The sequence below is a fragment of the Dermacentor albipictus genome, chromosome 1 (assembly GCF_038994185.2).
Source record: "Dermacentor albipictus isolate Rhodes 1998 colony chromosome 1, USDA_Dalb.pri_finalv2, whole genome shotgun sequence".
NCBI lineage: Eukaryota > Metazoa > Arthropoda > Arachnida > Ixodida > Ixodidae > Dermacentor > Dermacentor albipictus.
This window is the reverse complement of record NC_091821.1, coordinates 290,149,694-290,176,065: the sequence shown is the minus strand read 5'-3', so window position 1 is coordinate 290,176,065 and position 26,372 is coordinate 290,149,694. Positions and strand designations below refer to the sequence as shown.

The window sequence follows — 26,372 nt, the reverse complement described above, 5'->3', positions numbered from 1 at the left end:
ACCAAGCGCTTAAGGAGCGGCGAGGCTCCCTCGAACGCTCCAGAAAGAGCAGAACCCCCGTTACAGGGCCTCGAAAGAGCTCTGTAACTTAAGGTATCACCTCCGTTTCCATACACACAGCACTTACTTACTTTCAAAATGGATACACAAATTATTCAATGGAACGTCAGAGGTCTTCTTAGGAACCTTGACGATGTGCAAGAGCTTATCCAAAAACACAATCCAACAGTGCTGTGTCTACAGGAAACACACCTAAAACCACAACATACAAACTTTCTCCGACCGTATGTCAAGTTTTGCAAAGATCGTGATGATGCAGTTGTATCATCAGGCGGTGTTGCCATTTTGGTTCATAAGAGTATTTCCTGTCAGCGTTTACAGCTACAAACACCCCTTGAAGCAGTGGCGGTTCGAGCTGTTCTTTTAAATAAACTCGTCACCATTTGCTCGCTTTATGTACCCCCACACTTCAAATTAAACAAACATGAATTTCAGTCATTTATAGACGAATTGCCAGAACCTTATGTTGTTCTTGGCGATTTCAATGCGCACAGCTCCCTGTGGGGCGACTCTCGTACAGACGCACGAGGTCGTCTTGTTGAACAGTTCCTTTTTTCTTCAGGTGCGTGCTTGCTGAATAAGAAGGAACCCACGTATTACTCCGTAGCAAACAGAACCTTTTCTTCAATAGATCTTAGCATAGCTTCCCCGTCCATACTGCCCGAACTCGAATGGGAAGTTATGAACAATCCTTACGGGAGCGACCACTTCCCTATACTGATAAGAACATCTAAAGAAAACGAATATCCTCCACAAGCTCCTAGGTGGAAGATACACACAGCCGACTGGGAGAAATTTCGATCTCTCGCTAACATCTCATGGGCCGACATGTCTTCTCTAAAAATTGATGCTGCTGTGGAGTATCTTACATCATTCATAATAGATGCCGCATCAAAATGCATATCCGAAGTGAGTGGTCTGGCATGCAAACCACGTGTACCGTGGTGGAACAACGAATGTAGGATCGCCCGTAAGAATCGGAACAAGGCGTGGGGGTTGCTACGCGCTTCTCCCACTGCAGAGAATCTTATGAACTTTAAAAAAATAAAGTCCGAAGGCAGGCGAACCCACCGACCGGCCAGAAGAGAAAGCTGGCACAAGTTTTTATCGAGTATTAACTCGTTTAGGGATGAGGCCAAAGCCTGGAACAGAGTAAATAGGATTAGAGGGCGGCAAACACATTCACTACCCCTGGTAAACACACAGGGAGATACACTGCAAGACCAGACCGACTCACTTGGGGAATATTTTGAGATCGTGTCAAGTCCAAGAAATTATACACAATCCTTTCTCAAATACAAACGAACAGAAGAACGTAAGCCATTAACAAGAAAAGGTCGAGAGAATGAGCCTTACAACCGTCCTTTTTGTATTGCTGAATTGAGAGCTGTCTTGAGCGTATACAACAGCTCCGCACCAGGATCTGATAGAATCATGTATGAAATGCTCAAAAACTTACACAATGACACGCAGGTTACACTACTCACACTTTTCAACACCATTTGGGATGCAGGGTACCTTCCAACCGCATGGAAACAAGCCACTGTGGTCCCTGTTTTGAAACAAGGCAAGGACCTTTCCTCAGTGGCAAGTTACCGCCCGATAGCCCTCACAAGTTGCATTTGTAAGGTGTTTGAAAAAATGAATAATCGGCGACTCATTCATTTCCTTGAACTGAGCAAAATCTTTGATCCCTATCAGTGCGGCTTCCGAGAAGGGTGCTCCACAACTGACCATCTTGTACGTGTAGAAGCAAATATCCGGGACGCATTTGTACACAAACAATTCTTCTTATCCATATTCCTCGATATGGAGAAGGCGTACGATACGACGTGGCGTTACGGAATCTTAAGGGACCTGTCAGAAATGGGCATCCATGGGAATATGCTAAACATAATGGAAAGCTATCTGTCCAGTCGTACCTTCCGGGTAAAAGTCGGTAATGTACTTTCGCGTCCTTTTACGCAAGAAACGGGTGTACCCCAAGGAGGCGTGCTCAGCTGCACACTCTTCGTCGTGAAGATGAACACGCTTCGCGCTTCATTACCACCGGCAATCTTTTATTCTGTCTACGTGGACGACATACAAATAGCTTTCAAATCCTGTAACCTCGCTGTATGCGAGAGACAGGTACAGCATGGCCTGAACAAAGTCTCAATGTGGGCAGACAAGAATGGATTTAAGATCAATCCTAACAAAAGCTCTTGTGTTCTTTTTACAAGAAAGAGAGGCCTGGTTCCGGATCCTTCCTTAGAACTGTGTGGACAACGAATACCTACCAGCAAAGAGCACAAATTCCTAGGTATCATACTTGACTACAGACTCACTTTCATTCCACACATTAAATATTTGAAAGAAAAATGTCTAAAAACAATGAACTTAATGAAACTTCTATCCCAGACTTCATGGGGCAGTGACAGGGACCTATGTCACTGCCCCATGATGAACCTATACAAGAGCCTAATTCAGTCTCGATTGGATTATGGTGCTGTAGTATATAACTCTGCCGCCCTGAGCGCGCTAAAGATGCTAGACCCAGTCCACCATCTAGGAATCCGACTAGCCACTGGCGCTTTCAGAACGAGTCCCATACAAAGTCTATATGTAAAATCAAATGAATGGTCTCTCCACCTACAGAGATCATACATTAGCTTTACATATTTCCTTAAAATACGCTCTAATCCTGAACATCCATTTTTGATACCGTTACCGATTTAACGTGCGCTACACTTTTCAGCAATCGTCCCTCCATAAGACAGCCTTTCTCGCTGCGTGTGGAGGAGCTTAGCGATGAAATGCATGTCCCACTCCTCGAGCATCGCTTAATGCACCTAACCAAGCTCTTACCTCCTTGGGAGTGGCAGGTGATACAATGTGACGTATCCTTTATAAAAGTTACAAAGCACGCTCCTGAGGCCGAAATCCGAATGCATTTCCTAGAACTCCAGCACAAGCACTCCTGCGCAGATGCTTCGAAGTCAAATGCTGGGGTATCCTATGCAGCCGTCGGCCCATTGTTTTCGGAATCCGATGTACTGCATCCGGAAACAAGTATCTTTACGGCCAAGGCCTACGCATTGCTCTCTGCTGTAAAGCACATAAAAACGAAACTTCCAAAAGCAGCGATCTATACAGACTCTCTCAGCGTCGTGAAGGCCTTAATGTCACTCAGCAAACATAAAAATCCCGTATTTAATGAACTATATTCAGTCTTGTGCAAAGCGTACTCATCTAACCAGAATATCATAATATGCTGGGTCCCTGGCCATAGGGGAATTGAAGGTAACGTTCTGGCGGACGAGATGGCCACGTCAATCACATTGCAAGCTGTTAACCCTACCGCTGCGGTGCCTGTCACAGATCTGAGGCCTTTCTTGCGAAGGAGGCTGCGAGATCACTGGCAGCGCATGTGGGATGCGGAAACGGATAGTAAGCTCCGCCTGATAAAACCACAGTTAGGATTCTGGCCCTCTACTACAAAATTGCGCCGAACAGATGTCCTATTCTGTCGTCTCAGAATAGGACACACGTTTGGCACCCATAATTTTCTACTCACCGGAAGTGAGCCTCCAACCTGTGGTAGATGCAGGGAGAGGCTGACCGTACTCCACGTCCTCCTGGAGTGTCGGGAAGCCGAATCTGAGAGAAAGAGACATTTTTCATTGGCATACCGACAGCACATTCCTCTTCATCCTGCAATACTTCTTGGTCCAGAACCGCTTTTTAATACAGACACAGTGCTAGGTTTTCTTAAAGATGTGGTCTTACATGTTATTAGTCCCATGAATTCGTAGCGCCTCCTCTCTCGAGAGAATGCCACTGCGATAATTGTTTTGCATAGCACATGCCTCCAGGCCCTTGTGTTTCAAGGGCTCTAAGGAGGCAGTAGTGCTCTAGGATTTTTTACAATCAGATATATTTTATCTATCGTATCATTCTTTTTAAATGCATTTAAATGTTCACAGTACAAGTCATATGTCATCGCCATAATTTTATCATACAGATTTTACGCACTTTAGAGCGTATATTTCAAGGCCTCTTTACAGCCACCTCACACGAACTTCATAGTAATCATAATTACACCGCAAATTCATTAGCACAGACATGGCGCTCTTTGGCCATACCTGGCTCTTGCGCCACAAAACCCGATACATCATCATCATCATGGCTGGCGTTATTCGCGCTAGGGATATTCCGCGCGGGAGTACTTGTGTACAGATTCCAAAGTTCACAAGTGGAAGGCAGGACGGGTTGTCCAAAATGGTAACGACGGTGTGAGGAAAAGCGACGTTATGCAAGAGTAGGACATCCGGATTAGGACATACGATGTAGTCACCGTCTGGTACAGGTGGAACAGGGGAGACACCTATGTAGGTAACGGCACTGTGAGGAAGGCGAATATGCTCTGTGGAACATAGCCGTATTGGAGCACTATCGGGAGGGTCAATAGCAGCTGGTAGAGCGAGTTGCACAACACCAGCAGAACAGTCTATCAAAGCGGAATGTGTAGACGGAAGGTCAAGGCCCAGGATTAGGTCGTGAAGGCAGTGCTCTAGTACACAAAACAGAAGTATGATGTCTGGTGACACTCACACGAGCTGGACACATGCCAATAACGGCTGGTGTTCCACCGTCGGCGATTTGGACCACAGGCGAAGGGGTAGGAGTGAGGACTTTCTTGAGACGGTTCCAAAGCTGAGCATTCATCACAGATATGTGCGTGCCAGTGTCAATCAGATCCGTAACAGGTACACCATCCACGTTCACGTTAGTGAGGTTCCGATGTGTGGGCAAGGTCAGAAGAGGATTTTTGCGTCAAGTCGGTTTGGTAGCATCACCTGCAGCTGCTGCACCCGTTAGTTTTCCGAAAGGGTGTGCCGAAAGGAGCTAGGGGACGGTGATCGGCGAGATGGAGGCGATCGAGAGAAGCGGCAACGTGGTGAAGGGGAGCGGCTAGAGCGGGTAGGACGAGAAGTGGCGCCAGAATTTGCTAGCTGCGTTTGCGGGGCGAACTGAGGAGCAGCATGAGGGCCTAGAGATGGGTGGTAGGGCCAGGGGGTCGAATTCCACGAAGACCGGCAGTGACGTGAAATATGGCCGATGCGGCCACAAGTGAAGCATATAGGCTTGTCGTCTGGAGTGCGCCATTCAGCCGGGTTGCGATACCACGTTGGGGCATTCAGGCTGCGGGTGCGTGTGACAGTGCTGGAGGGAGTGTAGTCGGGCCGATTAACTGAGCAGACGTTGGTCAAGTCAACTTTGGCCAATTCTTGGCGCATGACGGACTGTATCAATATCAATGAGACGGTCGCCTGGCAATCGTCGGGGCCATGGGTTGGGGTCGCGACAGGAGATGCGGCTTCTGTTTCACATCGGATGAATGGAGGATGTCATCAGAGCGATTGGGTGTGGGAGGACTGTGGATGTCTTCGCAGGTGGACGTAGCAGCCATGTTGGGAAGGCGGGGAAATGGTTGGGCAATGCGACAACTCTTGGCTTCTTCAAACCGCCGGCATTCGGTAATGATGGCTTGCACAGTGGAAGAATCCTTGAAGACAAGGAGATAGAAGGCATCATCTGCTATGCCCTTAATGACATGTGCAACCTTATCAGGTTCGGACATCTTCGGATCCACTTTGCGGCACAGAGCGTGCACGTCTGGACACGCGAAGCGAGGTCTTTTTGGGCGGCGCGCTGACGTCCAACAGGCTTGCCAAACAAATCTTTGAGTTTCTGTTTACAAATGTCCCAGCTGGCAAGTTCCTCCTCCGGGGTCTGAAAGCAGACGCATGCCGTGCCCACGAGGTAAAATACAGAATTTGCTCGCATAATGATCGCACTCGCGTAATGATCGTACCCCTAAATTTTGTCGTCAAAATTCGATTTTTTTTATTTCCCGTGTAATGATCGCACCCCGAACTTGCCGCAGCGATATGTCGTGTGCCAAGTCTAGCTAATAATGATCGCGCTTACCATCTGTCGAATGCTACGTGAACGGCTCTTCAAGACAAGCCAAGAGGCCTGCACGCACCAAACATTCTTTGATAGATGCCTGATTTCATTACTTTCATCACTTTCCGCACTTCCATGACAAAAAGAGGTACAACCAAACTTGCCTTTATTATGGGTAGGCTTTATAATGGTTGATGTCAACAAAAACAAAAAAGGTGCATTTCGATTCTTTTCATCTGCACTCGTGAGCATGCAACAAATCGCCTGCGGCAATGATTGTAGCCACGTTTACTCTGATACGTTAAAAGTGTACCCTATTCATACGCCGATGCCTGTAACCGAGCCAAGATATTCGCCCACCCTTAGCGGAAACATGCCGTATTAGGATAGTAGTGAAGGCAGGGGCCGCAGTTTCCGCAGCACGCCGGCCATGCATTTCTGTCGCTGGCAGCTAAAGCCTGTTTCACATGCAAGCGAAAATGCTCGCGAATCCTGTCGCCGCGCCGCAGAAATCGGTTTCGAGCGGCGGCGGCGGCACCAGCGGCGTGAGCGGGGAGGTTCGGGCAAGTTGGAATTTCATCGCGGCGGCAGAGCGGCAGCGCCGCTTCCGAACGGCCCGCTTCCCCACGTGACCAGAGGAGGACTGGTGCGGGAAAGCCTGCACATAGGACAATGTTTATTTACTTGCTACTATCAGCTGTGAAGATTCCCACTCTGAATGCCAGGGCGACATCTTGAATTTGCATCCCCGATGCCATGTACAGGGAAGGAAGCAAAGAAGTAAAGCTGGCGTACTCGGATAAGCGATTTATCAATAAAAGGCGGCGAACTACCTAGTACCTCAGTCATTGCAAGTCTTGGGCGTGACGGTATAGGTTCCCGCACAACGAAGCGCTTCGTTAGCGACCCTTCAACCAGGTCATGGAGCGCCTCAAACTTTTCTGCCAACATCTTATAATACTTCTGAGTACACTCGGTGTCGGCGTTCAGGAGCAGCGGCATCTGCACAAAAATATTGCACAGTAAAGTACTATTTCTGTGCAAACACAACCCACCGCGGTGTGCAACTCGGATTCCTCCTTCCGATTCTCCCAGATAGGTTTCACCCACCAGCGTCGTGGAACCCGGAGTTAGAGCAAAGCCTTTTTTTTTAAGGCGAGCAGAAGAAGATCTGTGTAGAATTCTCATGTGGCGCACATAAATCCATCTCTGTTGACACCATGGTTAACACGCTGGCGTCTGTTATGGCAGCGTACCGAGCCGCTCGCGAGTTTGTGTGCCGCATATGCACATTTTATTTACAAAAAAACACAAAAGAAAAAAAAACACAAAAGATGAGAAGTAAGCATGATTTAGATATTGAAAACGCAGAATATGTATATATAAAATAAAAATTTGAGAAGCAGGGACAAATCAATGCTTTTGTTAGTAGTCCAAACTACCGAAACTGGCGGAAAGTCCCACGTTTTTTGCCAGCAACATTGATATTCGCAGCGGCGGAAGACGCGCGGTGGCAATGCATGTGAAACGAAACCTCGCGAAAAGCTTCGCAGCGCCGCGCCGCTGTTCGCTCCATTCGCTCAATCGCTCGCATGTGAAACAGGCTTGAGAGCGCCCATCTGCTTCTGTCCCCTCAAAGTGGACATGGCTACGTTATTGCCGCAAACTTGCCGATATTAACAATATTATTCATCACTGATACAACAGAAACTGTTTCAATGCACGTAATGTACTCACGAGAAGGAAAAAAAATCACGTTTGGCGCGTTCGGCTTGCTCCGCCGGCCGCCATTTTTGTTTTGGTGTCCCGCACCCGCAATCCCGCAGCAAACGCGGGACAAAAAAAATTTTTTTTTTTTTCGCGGGAAATTTAACCCACGTAATGATCGCACCCCTGAATTTGCGTCAATTTTTCTGACAAAAAAGTGCGATCATTATGTTAGTAAATACGGTATCAGATTAGCGAGCATGATAGTCTGGTCCCAGTGATTGCTGGCGCTCACCCGCTTATATAGTTGAAGCCAGTCTTCAACATCAGTGTCGTCGGTGCCAGAAAAGGTTCCCGGGTCGCGGGGTTGTGCTGGAATGATGGTGGGCGTGGGTGCCGACGGGTCCGAAGCATCCTCGCCTTGAGCTGGCATTGTAGATGCAGCCAAGCCGCGCCTGCTGTGTAAATCCGTCTTGATAATGATCCCGCAACCTCCACCAAAAATGTTACAGGGTTAAAAACAGTCAGACGTGTATTTACAGAATATTTACATAAATATAGCAGCTGACAAGATGGTAGACAGTGCGCAAAGACCAAAACATCGTCTTCTTCCGACGATGATTAAAACATCTTCATCAGTGTGTCACAATATCAATGAATGGTCTAAATAAAGTTTGCTTGCTCCAGACTGCTCCACTACTTAGATATGTCTGCTACAGAATTGAAATTGGTCTGCTCTAATCTGCTCCAAAATGAAATAGTACCTGCAAAAACTTGCTACAACATTACTTTGGGCATTCCCACCCCTGAAATAAGATTACTTTTCTGGCTAGTTACATTTTTACACTTTCTGATTGGGGGTACACTGAAGAAGTATTTCAATTTTTCAGCCACCAGAGAGAAAGCTTACCGCACTTTCATGTAGTTTTATGTACCCATTCACATTCTTGACACACATAACTGAGCTATTATCTAAATAGCAGCCCAAGGTCTTCAGTGTCCAGGAGCTGCACCTAAATTTCAAGCAGTCAAATTGTCTGTGGCAGTGTGCGATCTTCCAAAAAGTCCATGACAATGCTGTTGTGTTGTCCAGAGGCATAGCAACAGTTGTGGATTAGTCGGTTGCTTGCCAAATTTTTGCACTCCAGGCACCTCGAGGTATTGTCTGTGCAAGCCATTCTGTTTCAACAACTTCAGAGCCTTCCTGCTTTCAACCAACAGTTGCTGCCTTTCATTGCATGTTAACCCGCCGTGGTTGCTTAGTGGCTGTGGTGTTGGGCTGTTAAGCATGAGATCAGCCGGATTTCAATGGAGGTGAAATGCAAAGACACCTGTGGTATTTAGATTTAGGTGCACGTAAAAGAAACCCAGGTGGTCCAAATTTTCTGAGACCCCCCACTATGGCGTGCTTCATAATCATATCAGGGTTTTGGCATGTAAAACACCATAATTTAATTTTATTTTAATTTAGTGTTAACCGACAACATTTAGCTAGGAACTCCATATCAAAGGCAAAACTCTGCAAGAATATTTTTATTTTTCTGGTGCGTTGCCTGTAGGCAGCACTTGTCCATAAAGGGTTAACATTACATTTTTAAGTGAACCTAGTATAGGTGACACAGCAGCATATTTTGCTGCTTTTATTTTGATGCAGCAGAAAAGTTCATTCTACTAACAAATGGCTATTGATGTAAAAGACAGATTCGATGGTGGAACGATGACTAAAGCATAAAAGAATCAAAGTAAAGCACGGGGCATGCTGTGGGGATCCTCAAATACGTAAAACCCTGTTGAATTTAAACATAGCGTTTACCATGACAGGCTAGGAGAGCAAGCTGGGAGCTCGGGCATCGATTTCTATACACAAAAATGTGGAATGGGCTCGGAAGGCCAACGAACCCATCCGTTGCGCCTGGTGAATGATGGAGAAAGTAGCAATTGCTGCAAAGGAAATTCATACAGGTTCCTCAAGAGAAAAGCCACGCAGTTGAAGAAAAATTCATCCTATTAATTCTCTCCACCTGGCGGGTTTCCGCACAGCTGTCGCGTCAAACTCTTGCCTTTGCTTCGAGTTGTTGACAAATTCGACTTTGCCCTGTCATCTGCTAGCCACCTGATTACATCTGATGGTAGAGTGGCTGCCCCGGGAAGGCGGTGGTCCGGAGTTCGAGTCCCGGACCAGGATGAATTTTTCTTACATGCGAGGCTTTTCTTTTGAGGAACCCGTATAAGTTTCCTTTGTAGCAATTGCTACGAACAGGTGGATGTCTGATTGTTCCCATTATTAATTACTTCTCTCCACCTTGCGAGTTTCCGCAGAACTATTATGTCAAGGAGAGTGTGGACGACCAGGCTGTCTAGCTTCGTGCACAAAGAAGTAGCAGGGCACTGTACCACTGACAAAGTGAACCATCCTCTCAACATTGCCGAGCTGTCAGCAGCCTTGAATGCATGCAAAAGCTCTGCACGAGCAGCTGACAGCATCATATATGGCACGATCAAGAACTTCGACACCAACACATGAATGACAGTGCTTGCATTCTTTTGCACCATCTGGGCTGCCAGATACCTTCCACCTACATGGAAAGAAGCTAGTGTTGCATCAATTTTGAAGCAAGGCAAAGACCCATCCTCATTAACCAGCTACTGTCCGATAGCGCTAACAAGCTGTCTATGTAAGCTTTTTCAGAAAATGATAAATTGCCTTCTTTTACATTTTCTATAATCCAGCAATATGCTTGATTCATACAAATGTAGTTTTAGAGAAGGCTGGTCGACAACTGACCATCTTGTGCTCATTGAAGTCAACATTCATGATGCATTTGTCTGAACACACTTTTCTGAAGCATTTGTCTGAAAGCGTCTGACCAAGGCAGTGGGCACACCTGTAACGCAGCAGAGGGTGCTAAGAATCTCTGGGTCTGGACAGGCCGCCTGTGGAAACTGACCCTTGCAACGTTTAACACCTGAACCCTCTCGAGTGGGGCTAGCTTAGCAGTACTTGTTGAGGAACTATCAGACATTGTTTGGGATGCTATTGGCCTTAGTGAGATAAGAACTTCTGAAGCTTATACATTGCTAAGTAACGGCCATGTCCTCTGCTATAGAGGTCTGCCTGATAAGAAGCAATACGGGGTAGGATTCATAGTCCGTAAGAACATAGTGGGCAACATTGATGAATTCTACAGCATTAACGAGAGGGTAGCCGTAGTCGTAATCAAACTTAATAAGTATAGATTAAAGGTAGTACAAGCCTATGCTCCAACATCCAGTCCCGACGATGAGGAAGTAGATCATTTTTATGAAGATGTTGAATTAGCGATGAGAAAAGTGCAAACCAGATATACAGTAGTAATGGGTGACTTCAATGGAAAAGTGGGGGAAAAAGCAGGTGGGTGAACAGGCAATTGGCAACTACGGCGTCGATTCTAGAAACGCTAGTGGAGAAATGCTGGTAGAATTCGCAGAAAGGAATAAGCTGAGAATAATGAACACCTTTTTCTGGAAACGTAGCAACAGAAAATGGACCTGGAAAAGCCCTAATGGTGAAACAAGAAATGAAATTGGTTTCATACTTTCTGCCGATTCCAGCATAGTGCAGGATGTAGAAGTGATGGGTAGGGTAAAGTGCAGTGATCGTAGGTTAGTGAGGGCTAGGATTCACCTCAATTTGAAGAGAGAAAGAGTAAAATTGGTCAAGAAGAAACAGGTCAACCTTGAGGCAGTAAGAGTAAAAGCAGACAAATTCAGGCTGGTACTTGCAAACAAATATGCAGCCTTCGAAGAGAAAGGTGACGATGACATAGAGCTAATGAATGAAACCGTAACGAGGCTGGCTTCAGAGGCAGCAATTGAAGTGGGAGGCAAGGCACCAAGGGAACCAGTAGGCAAGCTCTCCCAAGTAACAAAGGACCGAATAAAGAAACGACAAAGAATGAAAGTGTCAAACTGAAGAGATAAAATAGAATTCGTGGAACTGTCAAAACTGATCAACAAAGCGAAAATAAGCGATATTCGAAATTATAATGTGAGAAAGACTGAAGAAGCCATAAAAAATGGACGCAGCCAGAAATCAGTGAGAAGGGAATTTGGCATAGGCCAAACCAAGATGTATGCACTGAAAGATAAGCAGGGTATTATCAGCAATCTCGAAGGTATAATAAAAGCAGCAGAAGAATTCTATACTAACCTGTACACTACCCAGCGGACTCGGGAGTGCTCCATTCGAAACAATAATGAACAGTATACAGAAACCCTTCCCATAACTAGAGATGGTCAGAAAGGCCTTGCAAGGCATGAAACCGGGAAAAGTGGCAGGAGATGATGGAATAACAGTCAATTTAATCAAAGATGGAGGACACAATGCTAGGAAATCTGGCGGCTCTCTATGCTAAGTGCCTATCGACTGCAAAGGTCCCAGAAAACTGGAAGAATGCAAACATTCAGCGGTGGTCCAACTGCGCCATTTGCGCCATTTTGCTACAATTCGACTCGCCTGCTCCTGGCTGCACCCACTCAAGTGTCACTTGCGCTAACTGCGCAAAAGTGCGTCATTTTCGCGTTTTTACGGCACTGCAATGTTTTCAGTAGGGTTATGCAAGCAGCAGTTATACGTACTCGACCACGAATCGATTTGTGAACATTCAAATACAGTCGGCGATTAACTTTTCGGACAAGACCGAAAATTCGGACGCATTCGCGGCACCGCCACCTACCCAGAGTAAATGTATGTGAACGTCTAAAATTTCGGACGCTAAAAACCTTAGCCGTCTGATATTCTGGACTTTTTGACATGACCGCAGGTACAAAATGGCATTAATGGAAGCCTCGAACCGGCGCTCTCGCACGCAGATCCGCTGGCAGCCGTAACCACAACCGCGGCAACTCTAGGCCTAGCGACTTCGGCATTAGCTACCAAGCTTGATGTGCGGTGCAGTGTTTTAAATTGAAACGATTCGTAATGACTCTGCCTTTGTAATAGTCCAGAAGTGCATGTTGCTAGGCTAGTCGGTTCATATCGCTGAGTAGACCATAAATATGATCGCGTGGCGCAAATAATGGAGGACGGAAAGGAAGGTGGTGCTCTCTCTGTTCCCGTCCGCCCTACCTTGTTTTCGCCAGGCAATCATATTTATGGTCTCAGCAATTTATAATCCTCGCCAATGGTATTGAAGCTCGGAACGTATGGTGCGTTGCATAATGCCAGTTCTCGAAAGTCAGCTTCGCCTCAATACAGCTGTTACGCGGTGAAGCATACCAAAAGTGGTAAGGGGCACCACTACGAGCACCGATATGCCTAATAAGTGTACTGGCAGGTCTTTAAAGTTATTTAAAGCTTTAGGTGCATATCCTTGTTCTCGTTAGCCTACAAAATTTTATTATTTACAAGATTAAGTTATTTGCCTACCCAAATAAAAATGTTTGCAACATAGCGTGCAGTGGGACACTTAATTGGTTGCTGTTGGCTTTACGCCTTGCTTCACTCTTGAACAGTACTTACTGATTGCACAGTAATAACAAGCTTTGCCCAGAGGCTACAGATTACTGCTGTGCTACTCTAAGTGTTCCAAAAAGCCCTTTTTTTTCTGCTCCGAAACTGCCCCAAGATGCTGGTGTGGCTGTTCCTAAACTGCTCCAAAATGTAATTTTGTCTGCTCCAAAGCTTGCTTCAAATCCTAAACTGGCTGGACCACCACTGTTTATACTAATCCACAAAAAGGGAGATGTTAAAGAACTGAAAAATTATAGGCCCATTAGCTTACTCCAAGTATTATATAAAATATTTACCAAAATAATCGCCCATAGAATAAGGGCAACACTGGACTTTAGTCAACGAAGGGAACAGGCTGGTTTCAGGAAGGGATACTCCATAATGGATCACATCCACGTCATTAATCAGGTTATGGAGAAATCCGTTGAGTACAATAAGCCTCTCTATATGGCTTTCATAGGTTATGAAAAGGCAGTTGATTCAGTAGAGATACCGTTTACGTAAATACCCTGGGAAATATCTACAGAGATTCCACAGCCACTTTAATTCTACAAAAGCAAAGTAGGAAGATACCTATAAAGGAAGGGGTCAGACAAGGAGACACAATCTCTCCAATGCTATTCACTGCGTGCTTGGAAGAACTATTCAAGCTATTATACTGGGAAGGTTTAGGAGTAAGGATCGACGGTGAATACCCTCAGCAACCTTCGGTTTGCTGATGACATTGTTCTATTGAGCAACGCTGTAGACGAGTTAAAAGAAATGATTGAGGACCTTAACAGGGAGAGTGTAAGAGGGGGGTCGAAGATTAATATACAGAAGACAAAGATGATGATAAATAACCGGGCAAGGGAACAAGAGTTCAAGATCGCAAGTCAGCCTATAGAGTCTGTGAAGGAGTATGTTTACCTAGGTCAACTAATCACAGGGAACCCTGACCATGAGAAGGAAATTCACAGAAGAATAAAAATGGGTTGGATCGCATACGGCAGACATCGTGAGCTCCTGACTGGGAGCTTACCATTATCATTGAAAAGGAAAGTATACAATCAGTGCATTTTACCGAGGGGCAGAGTCTTGGAGACTGACAAAGAGGCTTGAGAACAAGTCAAGGACCGCGCAACGAGCAATGGAACGAAGAATGCTAGGCATAACTTTAAGAGACAGAAAGAGAGTGGTTTGGATCAGAGAGCAAACGGGTATAGACAATATTGTAATAGACATCAAGAGAAAAGAATGCGCTGGGCAGGTCATGTAATGCGCAGATTGGATAACCGTTGGACCATTAGGGTGACAGAATGGGTACCAAGAGAAGGGAAGCGCAGTAGAGGATGGTAGAAGACTAGGTGGTGCGACGGAATTAGGAATTTTCAGGTGCTAGTTGGAATCGGTTGGCCTTCGACCTGCAGTGAACATAAAATAGGCTGATTATGATCTACTACTAACACGATAAACCAGACACGTGGACCCCTCCCCGAGTTGTATGCAAGTGCATTACATCTTCCTACGCATTAAAATAAAGACCATCATGCATTCGTTCATTGTTAACAAGGCACCCGCATTGGGCGCCGGAACGTCAGTCTGTGGTTTTGAATTTTTTCAGTTGGTGAGTGTACGTTTATTCAGCCATGTTCTTTCCTCGCCAGACGTGTTTTCGTCAAACCCTAGACTTCATACTAAGCAACTACGTGTTTATCTATTCAACTATTGTGCTTTCCATATTCTTGAGAATCAGTGCAACAGCTCGACATCGTAGAGGTGGAGCTAAAACACTTAAGCTGAATGTTTACTGCAAATAAAGTCGCTGGACTGCCGTTGCCATGCACAAGCTTAATAAGTTTTGATTGTACTGTAGGTGAGCTACTTTCTTACCAATCGACAGCAGTTCACCATGGTTAATTTTTCCCCCCCGCTCTCTTACGTTTCCTCTGTTGTGCCACAGGGCAGTGTCCTCAGTCCACTACTTTTCCTTATATATATTAACGACTTACCGAATAACATTCCTTCTCATGTGTGGATCTTTGCTGACGATTGTATAGTTTACCGAAAAATTGATACTACTGATGACCACGTAAAAATTCAAAATGATCTTGACCTTATTAGCAGTTGGTGTAGCACCTGGCTAATGTCGCTTAATCTAGATAAATGTAATGTCTTTCACTCGCAAACATTTCCTTTCCGACTTCTCATACTATATTAATAACAATCCTGTGTGTGTAGTTAGTTACTTGTTTCAAATACCTAGGCATAACCCTGACAACAAACCTTTCCTGGACTACACATGTCAACATCTGCGGAAATGCCTCCCAATCCTTGGGATATTTACGCCAGAACCTCCGTAAGACGCCCATAAATGCCCGCAAATTAGGCTATCTTACATTTGTTCACCCTATGCTTGAACTTGCCTCTTCAATATAGTCCCCTCATTACATTTATTTAACCACTATGCTAGAATCAGTTCAGAATAGAGCAGCTCGATTCATTTTACAAAATTACAATTGGAACGAAAGTATAACGCAAATTAAAAACAATCTATCAATTCCTTCTTTGAACACTCATCGTGATGTAGCACTTATACTTTTTCTGTTTCACAAGTACGTTCACGAACCAAGGCCATCACCAATAGCTCTGCAAGTTTCTCCATTCACCTCACGAAGATTGCATAACCATCTTTCTTTCATGCGTATCTACGGCAAAACAGACGCTTTTAGCTCATCTACACTTCCACGTGTCATCCGCATGTGGAACGACCTTCCCGATATCCTGGTAGCTGAAGCTAACAAAAATTCCTTCACGACATAAACATTAATTTCTTACTTAAAAAAAAAAGAAAAACGTCTTGTCTGCGTTGCTTCTTGTAAGTTTCTTTTTTCTTTTTATCTTAGAATTTTAGAGTTTGTGTAAACTTGACTCTTCGTTGTATTATTATTAACCAAGCATTGTATAATTGTATAATTTTGTATAATTGTTTGCTCTTTATGCTGTGTAAAATTTTTTTTCCTTACGCAATGCCCATTCTTCGGGCCTGTAAGGTATTCTGAATAAATATACTTATAACATAAAACAATAGTTAGTTATTGTCGTCACTTGACTCTGTGAAAAGTTTCTGTGCTTCTGGCTTGCAGTTGCCGTTAAAATTTTTGTATGCGTGTTCAAGCTAGTCCCAGGCTTGTTGTTGTGATTGTTTGCATCTCAAGCACATCGTGCTGCAGAGGCAATGCTTGCAACATCCCTACTATATACATGAAAGTTATTCAGATGCCAGCAACAGGTACTTAGCCATGCTGTCGGTCCAGATGACTCAAGTTTTTTACAGTGAGTAGGAGAATGAGGCCTTTGATGGCTTTGAGTGAAGTGCAGTAAAGATTGGTTTACTGTGCCTAAGAGGAGTGTTGGTTGGATATTTTTTTCTGCTAGTTTTTGTCGCTCATAAAAACTTTCTTTGTGGAAATTTATTGCTCATAAATAGGTAACTTCGGCATTTCATGATGAATGGATATGTGTACATTGTTTCATTATGCCAGCAGTGTTAAAATAGGCGTGCCTTATATACTGGTGTGACTTACATGCCAATTTGTTTTCTAAACTTGCATAAAGGGAGGCGGGGGGCAGAGGTCCGACTGATAATCTGGACTATACGGTGTGTGTGTGTGCGTGCCCCATCACTCCTTGGGAAACTTTTCTTCTATGGTAGTTTTTCCTCTGTTTGCTCTTTTCTATGTATTGCATGGAGAAGTGTGGTTATGTGAAGTTCCTCTTACTATCAACATACTTGAGGCCCCCTGTGCTGGCTGCAGTGGCTGTTGCTTGAACTACCAGCACTGCAGTTGTCTTGATGCATCACTGCAGTTGTCTTTATGCATGTTGTGTGCAATGTTTGCACGAGAGTACAAAATTGGGCTGGTTGGTTTGTGAATAGCATAGTGAACAAACAGCTCATGGTTATATTGTGCTCAGTTTTACACAGACGATATTAAGTGAAAAACGGGACGTGGACGGACGTAGCGCATGCGCCTGTGTAAAACTGAGCGCAATATAGCCATTAACGTTCACCAACTAGCCCCCTTCATTGCTTTACTAAATGGTGAACAGCACAGACAATAATGCCTGTGTTCACTGAATGACAATCACCGTGTGTGTGTTCTTTCTTTACTGTCCTGTCATCTGTGCTGTTCACCATGCTGCTTGTTTGTGACTGTAGGTTGTCAGCTATGTAACGAGGACTTGACTGTGTTTTGTGTCAGATGTGTCAAGACAGACACATCTTTTTCCTTCTGAGTAACTGAAAATAATGCATTACGTTCATCATACAATACTTAAGAAAAAAACTCCACTTCAAGGGTTAATAATGTTTGCAGGCACCTGGTAGTTGGGAGAACACTGCAGTTGGTCTTTTTAGATTGGTGCTGCTATGCTTGAGTGATAGCACTATTCTTATTAGATAGTTCTGGCCAGTGTCACATTGTGAATGATGCAGCCAAGTTGGCATTTCTGTGGTGCACATGAGTGTTGTGCTGCTCCATGACCCTCATAGTCACTATTGTGGTCCTTGTCTTGATTGTGATGGTGGGAAACAGCTTTTTCCGAGACTGTGCAGTGCTGTCAACGGTGGGTAGCACCATTGGATTGCTGGCTGGCTCAAGCTTATGGTTTTGTCACGTTTACAATTCATTGAGCGGCTTATGAAAATGGAGCCTTTGCCACTAGAATAGGAGCGTTTAAAAGAAAGCTTTGAAAGATCCCCAGTGTTCAGATATGTGGATGTTTTTTATGTGCTAAGCATATAGGATGTTATCGTATAGAATAAGGTGTCCTCAAATTCCGTTCATTGTGGACAACACATGCAGCAGCAGTCATGCCACTGTTATGATACAGAACGAAATGTGTGATGCCGTCTTGTGCATTTTTTATAGGAGCCAAGGAAGCTTTACTGTGGCATCCGCTCAAGTCTTACAAAAGAGATGAAACAAAGCATCAAAATTATGACTTTGTAAATGGGCAATGAAAAGCAATATCACAATTCTGCATCTATTGGGACATCTAAAGTGGGTAAAATTTATGCATTGCTCTGAAGCCTACCAGTAGTTTGAGCGTGTAAGAGTTACTTTGCCTAATATGTAAAGTAGCACATATTTGTTTGCTTTAGGTGGTGTAGCCAACAGTTGACATAATTTTGATATTTTTAAGGCAGAGTTATCCTGTTGTAAACCTCTGTTTTTTTAATTTGCTAATTTTTCTTTCTGGCCAAAGGCCCCGAATGCAAATTCTGCATCCGAACAGTGGGTAGAATTGGTCCCGAGCTTCCTAGTAAAGCTTGTTTTTGCTCCTGCAAAGACGGGCAATTCCGATGTGCAGTCCTGTCATTAGTCCAGGGTGGGGGGGGGGGGCCATGTGTTGCATGTGCAGCCACAGCAGCAGCAGCAGCAGCAGCAGCAGCAGTTGTCCTCCAAGCGCCAGCAGCAGGCCCCGCCATGTGGTGCCTCGCCTATTGCCCAGGTGCAGCAGAACCAGGTGGCAGCCCCCGTGTTGGCACGCGAGTGTGCTGCCCAGGAGTACACCAAGATCAGTAACACCAACCTGGTAACTACTGCTGGACTTCTCTGGTTGGTGGATCGCCCAACGATTGTAACGTGTTTCCATGGATTGTTGCTGTGCCTGTTGCGCCGTTTTTAAAAGGGCAGCATGTTGTAAATGCCTGGTCCTCCTAATTAATTGCGGGACATAAAAGAATGGTTCAGGTTGGCATTGCTGGAAAGCCATGACTGTTATGAGACCTAGCGATTGTGCTCAGAGGAATCATGCCCAACGTGCTCGCATTGCTGGACAGGCACTCATCCGTGCTGTCCAGACCGTTTTACACTTCCTCAAGGCGTGCTCGGCACTGATGTAATAACAAGTTATTGCTGACATTAAATATTTACAGTGGGCTACACACTTATTGCATGATATTGGCCCCGGGCAGCTGTTGTACACAGTTGGGAACAGTTCCGCTGGTGGCGGGATAGCCAAAAGCCACTTCAAGCCAATAAAGAATCTTGCTGTTTACTGTTGTAAAGTTATGGACGTTTCACAAATGCAGACGAAGGTGGAAATGGCCACTGCCATGTGCGACAGCTTAAACCAGGGCAGAAGCATACCACACTGACACGCATTGTTTTGTAGAACTGCATCAGCTCTGGTGCTTTTGGCATGTTTGCAGGGCATAGACTGAGATGGCATTGTTATGGTAGAAGGCATCTGCACATGGAGTACAACAAATTAGACAAAGCCAGATGATGCTCAGTGGCTGCACAGGCTATCGGCAAAAAAGCACTGGCTTTGGCACATTTAAAATGTTTCTATGGGTGTGAAAAGAGCTCACAATATATCATACCACCAGACTCTGCGCCACAGAATGAGTCATGCTTTGATGCTTCAGGTGACCTGCTCTAATACCTGCCAGACAGTCAACCTTGGCGAAAATTTTGCAAGAAGTAGCTCCCGTTTTGTTGTGACATGTTGCTAGAAAAGTGGAATTTATTAATGAATCTTACGAAGAATTCCGATGAGGGGGCCGAGCTTGTGCAAAGCAGTCAGAGTAGACAATTTGCTTTTTCACTGGACATTGAGGATTTATTTTATTTTGTGCCCTATGATGCTCTGTTTGAATCAGTGAGATCTTGTATCAATAAACACGGTATTGTTGACTTCCCAGATTCTATAGGCGTGCACACGCCAATAGTATTTTAACCTTGCTAGAATCTTTTGTCTTTACCGTGGTGTCATATGACAATCAGGTCTACTTGCATTGACGGGATATGTATTGGATCTTGTGTCGGCTCCTGTTGATTGCAATACTTCTCTTTCTCGAGTTGATAGGGCATTCAAGCAAGTTTCTACTAGTGACAAGGGTTTAAAAGTTTGTAGATACATTGAAAAATTTCTAATTCTTCTAGCAAAACAATCACTTGATGAACAAAAAGTGATGGTAAATATTTTAGAGGCCTTTCTACAACATGGACGAGGCTTAAGATTCATGCATGAGCTGCTTGACAACATTGTGCTGCAATTTAACCCTTAATGACAATTGTGTGCTCGAGATATACTCCATGTGCAGAGAAAGATATGTTACCCTATGGTTTCGCACATTCAAAACTGAAAAAGCATGTCGCAGTGCCTTGTTTAAAGTCCGCCTTTCGGAAATCACGTCCACATCTCGTGATGTAGTTTCATTGAGCAAGTTTAGCATTTATAGGTTGCCGGGTTCCCTCCCCCATTATTGACTGCGGTGACAGGAAGGTGGCACGACGCTAGCCCAAAGGGCGAAGTGGCCTGAAGTAGTGCCTTATACAGTGAAATCCTGATTATACAACTTTCTCAAAACTGCATGAGAATGTTGTATAATCCGGGTGCCATGTAGTCTGACCAACAAAAAGTGTCTTGAGAGAAGTTCATTTTAAACTATGGGATAATACACTGCAGGACTAGAAAACAAGATTGCCCAACAAGTTAATGCAAAAATAATACTAAAGTGCAGCTATCAATAATGCTTTATAGGAGGGACTTAGCAGCATACTGTGTTCATGCTAAAACATTTTATCGCCTACACACTTATAAATATTCAGCTAGTTCCTTGTAGACTTTTTTTCAGCCACACAGCAAGAGCTTTATTTCATGTGCAGCAATATCCGGAAGGAGGTCTCCTACAGGTCGCCTGCACAGACGAATCTGCAAATGGTGTTGATGCGCATCCGTGAATGTAGGCACAGGCACAGCAGCATCTGCGGTGTTGCCCTCATCAGAGGTGGCAGCTTGCAGTGTAAGCAGAGGCAGTGCCTCCTCGCATGTCCCGTCTCATGTGATAAGCTGCGTGAAACCAAAAACCCAATGACAGATGTGTGAGAAGTATTGCATGTAGACAGAAAGCTCAGAATTACGTGTGTGAACACGCGTAGGCAATATAATCTGCGTGCCTTCAAGTAGTCAATCGATTCGATCTCCACACGTCACACGTGCTTTCGTGCTTTTCGTACATGCTGGGACAGTATTCTTGGCTGATCACGTATGAAGATAGTTTCACTTTTGTGAGAGACTACACCGGACGCGTCGAAGTATGTGGCTGACATTGCTCTTGTCACTGTGTGAAGATATTGAGCTCAGCAGAGTGGCAAAAACGCTGTCGGCTATATACGCTGGGTACCGCAAAACTGAAACTACCTCCGGAAGAAAAAATGAAGGAACGTGGTTGGGTAATCGGCAAAAAAAAATTGCTAGCACCAGGTGGCCATCTTAAGGTGCCAGAATCGCGCTGGTGAACAGTGTTGGATGAACAGCCCTGTCCTCTGTTGGCAGAGGACAGGGCGAAGGCACACATGGCACTTTCAGTGATGTTGCACTGTGGTTTCCAATGCCTGAGGAAATGGAAAACAAATTTTTGTGCACATGCTCTTGAAAAAGGTCACCGCTTATACGAGAAAGGTCATCTATAAAGTAGAAAATGAGTGCAAATTCCTATGCAAATCGCAACAAAGCTCACTGCTGCAAGCTAAAACTTGCAACTCCAGCATTTTATTTTGCTGTGCACGTTCATTGTAGTATTTAAAATAATGCATGCAGATTGGTAAAGCAGCATGAAAATTGCAGCCAAAGGTAGATTCAACTCTCCATTTTGTTTTGTTTATTGTGCTGCTTCGCAGATCGCACATGTCTGTAAGTTCACATTCTCAGTCTTCTTTTTTTTCAATGCCTTTAGCAACTAGCCTAATCTTCAGTCTTGATCTAGTTTACACAGTTTGGTGCAACGAGAACCGTAGTCGGCCGCTGATGCACTTCACGTTGACGGCGAGTGTAGATACCTTTTAGCACTTGCCATAAATGCAGAGCACACGTGTACCAACCTCAGGCAGAGCTGGGAGTGCGAGGAAAGAAATACCCCACTGAGTGAGCAAGGTAAAATGGCAATGGCTACAAATCCGCGTTCCTTCAGTGCCCAAGCTCCAGAGCCGTCACACCTGTGGAGGCAAAGTCACATAATTTACTTCGTACATGAAGCTCCTTTATTTATGTTAGAACAATTAGACAAAAGCAGAGCAGCATCAGAAATGTACATTCTTTATGCAAAAAAGGAGTGAGGCGTGCAGACACGACACAAGAGTAGAGAAGTGGACAACACGAATGCCGACTATCAACTGAAGGGAGCACTGAGGCGAAAAAAGAAGACACAAAACTCATCTGCGCATGCTCAGGAATGGTAACACCACGTATCAGTCGGGTACACGTGCCGATCTACGTGAGAGATAACTGTTAAGGCACCTAATCTCTTCCTTATGTAAAGTAATCGAAGGCTGTCTCACACACACACTTCCACCATTATAGATATGCCATGCCTCTACCATAAGACGCGTATCTTCATTCTTATGCCTGTACAATATCGCGCATTCTTCTAACTCTGGCGTGCAGTTACAATCTCGGCAATGTAGCGAAAGATTAGAAGGCGATCCACCGGTTAACGACCTTTTATGTTCCATTAGCCTCTGATTGATACACCGTCGGCGTTCGTGTTGTCCACTTCTCTACTCTTGTGTCCTGTCTGCACGCCTCACTTCTTTTTTGCATAATGAATTCTTACCAACTAGTTCAGCCTTCTGTCTTTCCAATGTACATTCTGTTGCTTACGGACCACGTATACTAGATGTTTCAGTGAATACTTTCAAAATATTTTAAATTGCCTGTGACAGATAGCACAATTCTAGTCTGTAAGCTGGTCTACTCAGAGGCGGACATTACTTGAAAATAAAATTGAAATGCATAATTGGCTAATTAACAAAAGCTCGCCAATTTTTTAACTAATTAGCTTATGGCACATATTGTGATTTACAAATTCTATCCAGGGAGTTAGCAAGGTGGCTTCACTTAAAATGCATTCTCAGGATGACGCCAATTTCGAAATATTGACACGTGTACTTGTTTATCTTTTCCGGGTGACTGCTTTTCACCTTCTAACAAATGTTATTGCTCAGTGCGGCACACGTGCGCTTGTTTCAGAAGTTTCTCGGAATGTTATCGATGGTTCTGCCTGTTGTCACCGAAGCTTGCGTAATCTGACTGCATGTGCGACGAATTGCATAGAACTTTCTGCAAAACACGCGGGCCCCAGCGATTACTCTGGAACCTTCGCTGGCTCATATATATAAGCTGATGTGCTTGACCGGCAGATCAGATTTCGACTATCGCCGACCATGTTCGGTGTTATCGCTGTGCTTTGAGTGTAACTTGCTTTTGTGCGCACAAGTTCACCCAATAAAAGTTTTGTCATTCACATTTTTACCGCTGTATTATTCACCATCACTACTATGTGACATCTGGTGGAGGTGCTAGTGCGTTCATGTACCGAACGCCCCTGCAAAGCCGTGAGCCAAGCCCTAGCCATGAAGACAACACCGTCACCAAGGACCGGTGAGCAAGCCGCAGGCTGCAAGGACTGCCCTCGGAGCACGGACTTTTGCCTGAGAAGACCAAGAAGTGTATAGCCATGACAGCAGCTGCAATGACAGCCCCAGCATCGCCAACGCCAGTCGTGCTGCAGCAGCCCCGGCAGCCACCAATATTTTGCGGTTAAGTATTTGAGGACTCCGAAAGCTGGCTGGAGGCGTATGAGAGGGTTGCTATATTTAACAGTTGGAACAGCGATGACAAGCTACACCATTTCTTTTTCGCATTGGAAGACGCCGCCAGGACGTGGTTCGAGAATCGAGGAGCCACCTTAACGACGTGGAACCTTTTCCGAAGCAGCTTCCTGTGGACATTTACAAGCGTCGTGTGAAAAGAGCTAGCCCAAGCTCTACCAGAAACCCGAGCACAGCTGCCCAATGGGACCATCGCAATCCCCACGGAGGAGATGGCCCATCTATTCCGCCACGGCGACCCGGAAATGTCCGAGGAGAAGAAAGTCCACCTACTCATGCGTTGTGTGAAATAACTTTTTGCTGGAATGCAATGAAGCCCACGGAAGACCATCGACTAGTTTCTTCGCGAGGCCAGCAGCATCGAAAAGACACTAGAAATGTGGAACCGGTAATTCAACCGTGCTGGAACTCGAACTACGTCGAAGTTCAATCATTGACCACCGACGACCTGTGCAAGACTGTCAGAGCGGTTGTTCGGGAGGAGGTGCAGAAGGTGTTCCCTTTATCGTAGCGTCAAATGGCTTCACTTGATGCGTCGTATCCGAGGAGCTCCAACAAATCACTTGAAGTACTTCAGTTGGCGCAGCCTCAGCCAGAAGTGTTCACGTACGCTGCCGTAGCCCACCGTCAACGTTCCCCTTCCGCGCCTGTGCCAGGGCCGGGAAACGCCACAGTTCCATTGTCCACCAACGCCACTGCCAGCACGCCACCCCATCGCCCCATGCAGCATTCCAGGGAACACTGACGTTTGGCGAGCCCCCGACCACCGTTCGCTCTGCTGTCGCTGCAGAGGAGCAGGTCGCACCTACCACCGACGTCCTTACCGTGAGACGTGACTGCTGGTGTTCGTCGTCAATGCACCCACGCCTTCCGGATGGTGAACGCCCTCGTGATATCACAGACTACCTCGCCACTACTCAGTGAAGCCCTCGATGGCCGTCTCAGTTGCCATCCCCAATGCGCTACCTGTCGCCACAGCGCTGTCCATACACTGGCCCAGTCTGGGGCTGGTCTGTCAGCCCATATTTGGAAAACTGAAAGCGGCAACCGATGCAGGTGGAGTTGCGGCTCGTCGAACTGATGAAGATCCTCTGCCACCGCCGAAGCGGACGAAAAGACTATCAGGACGACCCATTGAGACGCCGCTATCCCAAGGAAGCCTAGAAGCTAAGAATACACCGACAAATACATTACACCGAATACACCGACCGGTATACATTAACGATATTCATCATTGCGTCGAACCACCAATTCAGATTAAACTATTTGCAGACGACTGTGTTGTATACACAGCCATAAATAACAGAGATGACCAAATTAAATTGAACAATTCTTTACACTCCATTGATGCATGGTGCGCAAGGTGGGGATTGAGAATAAACATTTCCAAAACAGCTTACATTACGTTTAGCAACAAAAAGAAGCCCCTTGACTTTACTTACTCTTTAGGTAACGTTACCATCACAAGAACTGACAAAGTTAAATATTTAGGCATCACACTTACCAGTAACTTCAATTGGGAGCCGCATGTTGAAAATGTCTGTCGGGGTGCACTACAGAAATTGTTGTTTTTGAAAAGGAAACTGCGAAATACCCCTCCTGCAGTAAAACTAAACGCATACAAAGCGCTAATACGACCAAAACTGGAGTATGCATCGGTTATTTGGAGCCCTTGCCAACAATACTTGATTAATAAAATCGAAAGAGTACAAAATTTAGCTTTGCGGTTTATTTATTCTGTTTACTCCCGTCACTCTAGTGTCAGCAACTTACGTAATAGGGCCAACCTAGAAAAACTTGAGCAGCGCAGGATAATATCTAGATTAACATTTATTTACCAACTTTATCATGAGAACTTTAAGCTATCACAGGAACGATATCTTCAGGATCCTTTCAAACGATCAGAGCGAACGCACCACAGTAAAACTATTAGACAGCCAGTCAGTCACATCAATGTTCACAAGTTCTCTTTATTTCCTCGCGCAATTTATTATTGGAATACGTTATCTGAGGAAGCAGTGAACTCCGCTTCGCTGGAATCATTTGTTGAATCTATTAGTAATGTCAACTTTTGTTGAAATTCGAGTCCAAGTGGTGTACACACTGAGTTGATAATATTGCCTTGTCCGCGTATTCATTTGTCATCTATGTCCAGTGTATAGCCATGTTTTTTTTTTGTTTTTTGTTTTTCACTTCTGTATGTATTATATCTTTGCAATTATGTCAAGTAATTAGTTTAAATTTACTTCTCTTGTTTGTATTCTTAGTATCCACTCCTGCATGGGCCCGAGAAGGGCCTGCAGTATCTGTAAATAAAATAAAAAAGAAAGACCTGACAATGCGACGTTCCAGCTACAAGTAAACACGACACAGCCATTGTCCAACGCCAAGATGAAACTGCAACGCAAGACCAGGAACCACCAACCTCGACATGCTTCTCAATGGCAGCGCAGTCACCGCTTTAGCGGACACAGGAGACGACTATTCCATCATAAGTG

The 26,372-nt window shown here is 45.0% G+C and overlaps 1 protein-coding gene across 1 annotated transcript in view; it reads left to right on the top strand.

The window, feature by feature from the left end:
• LOC139049915 (carboxy-terminal domain RNA polymerase II polypeptide A small phosphatase 1-like) overlaps positions 1 to 26,372 on the top strand; it is a 293,498-nt gene that overhangs the window by 24,220 nt on the left and 242,906 nt on the right. Inside the window, exon 4 of the mRNA XM_070525805.1 lies at positions 18,617 to 18,790. Coding sequence (XP_070381906.1) covers positions 18,617 to 18,790 — 174 coding nt within the window. The remainder of the gene's footprint in view (positions 1 to 18,616; positions 18,791 to 26,372) is intronic.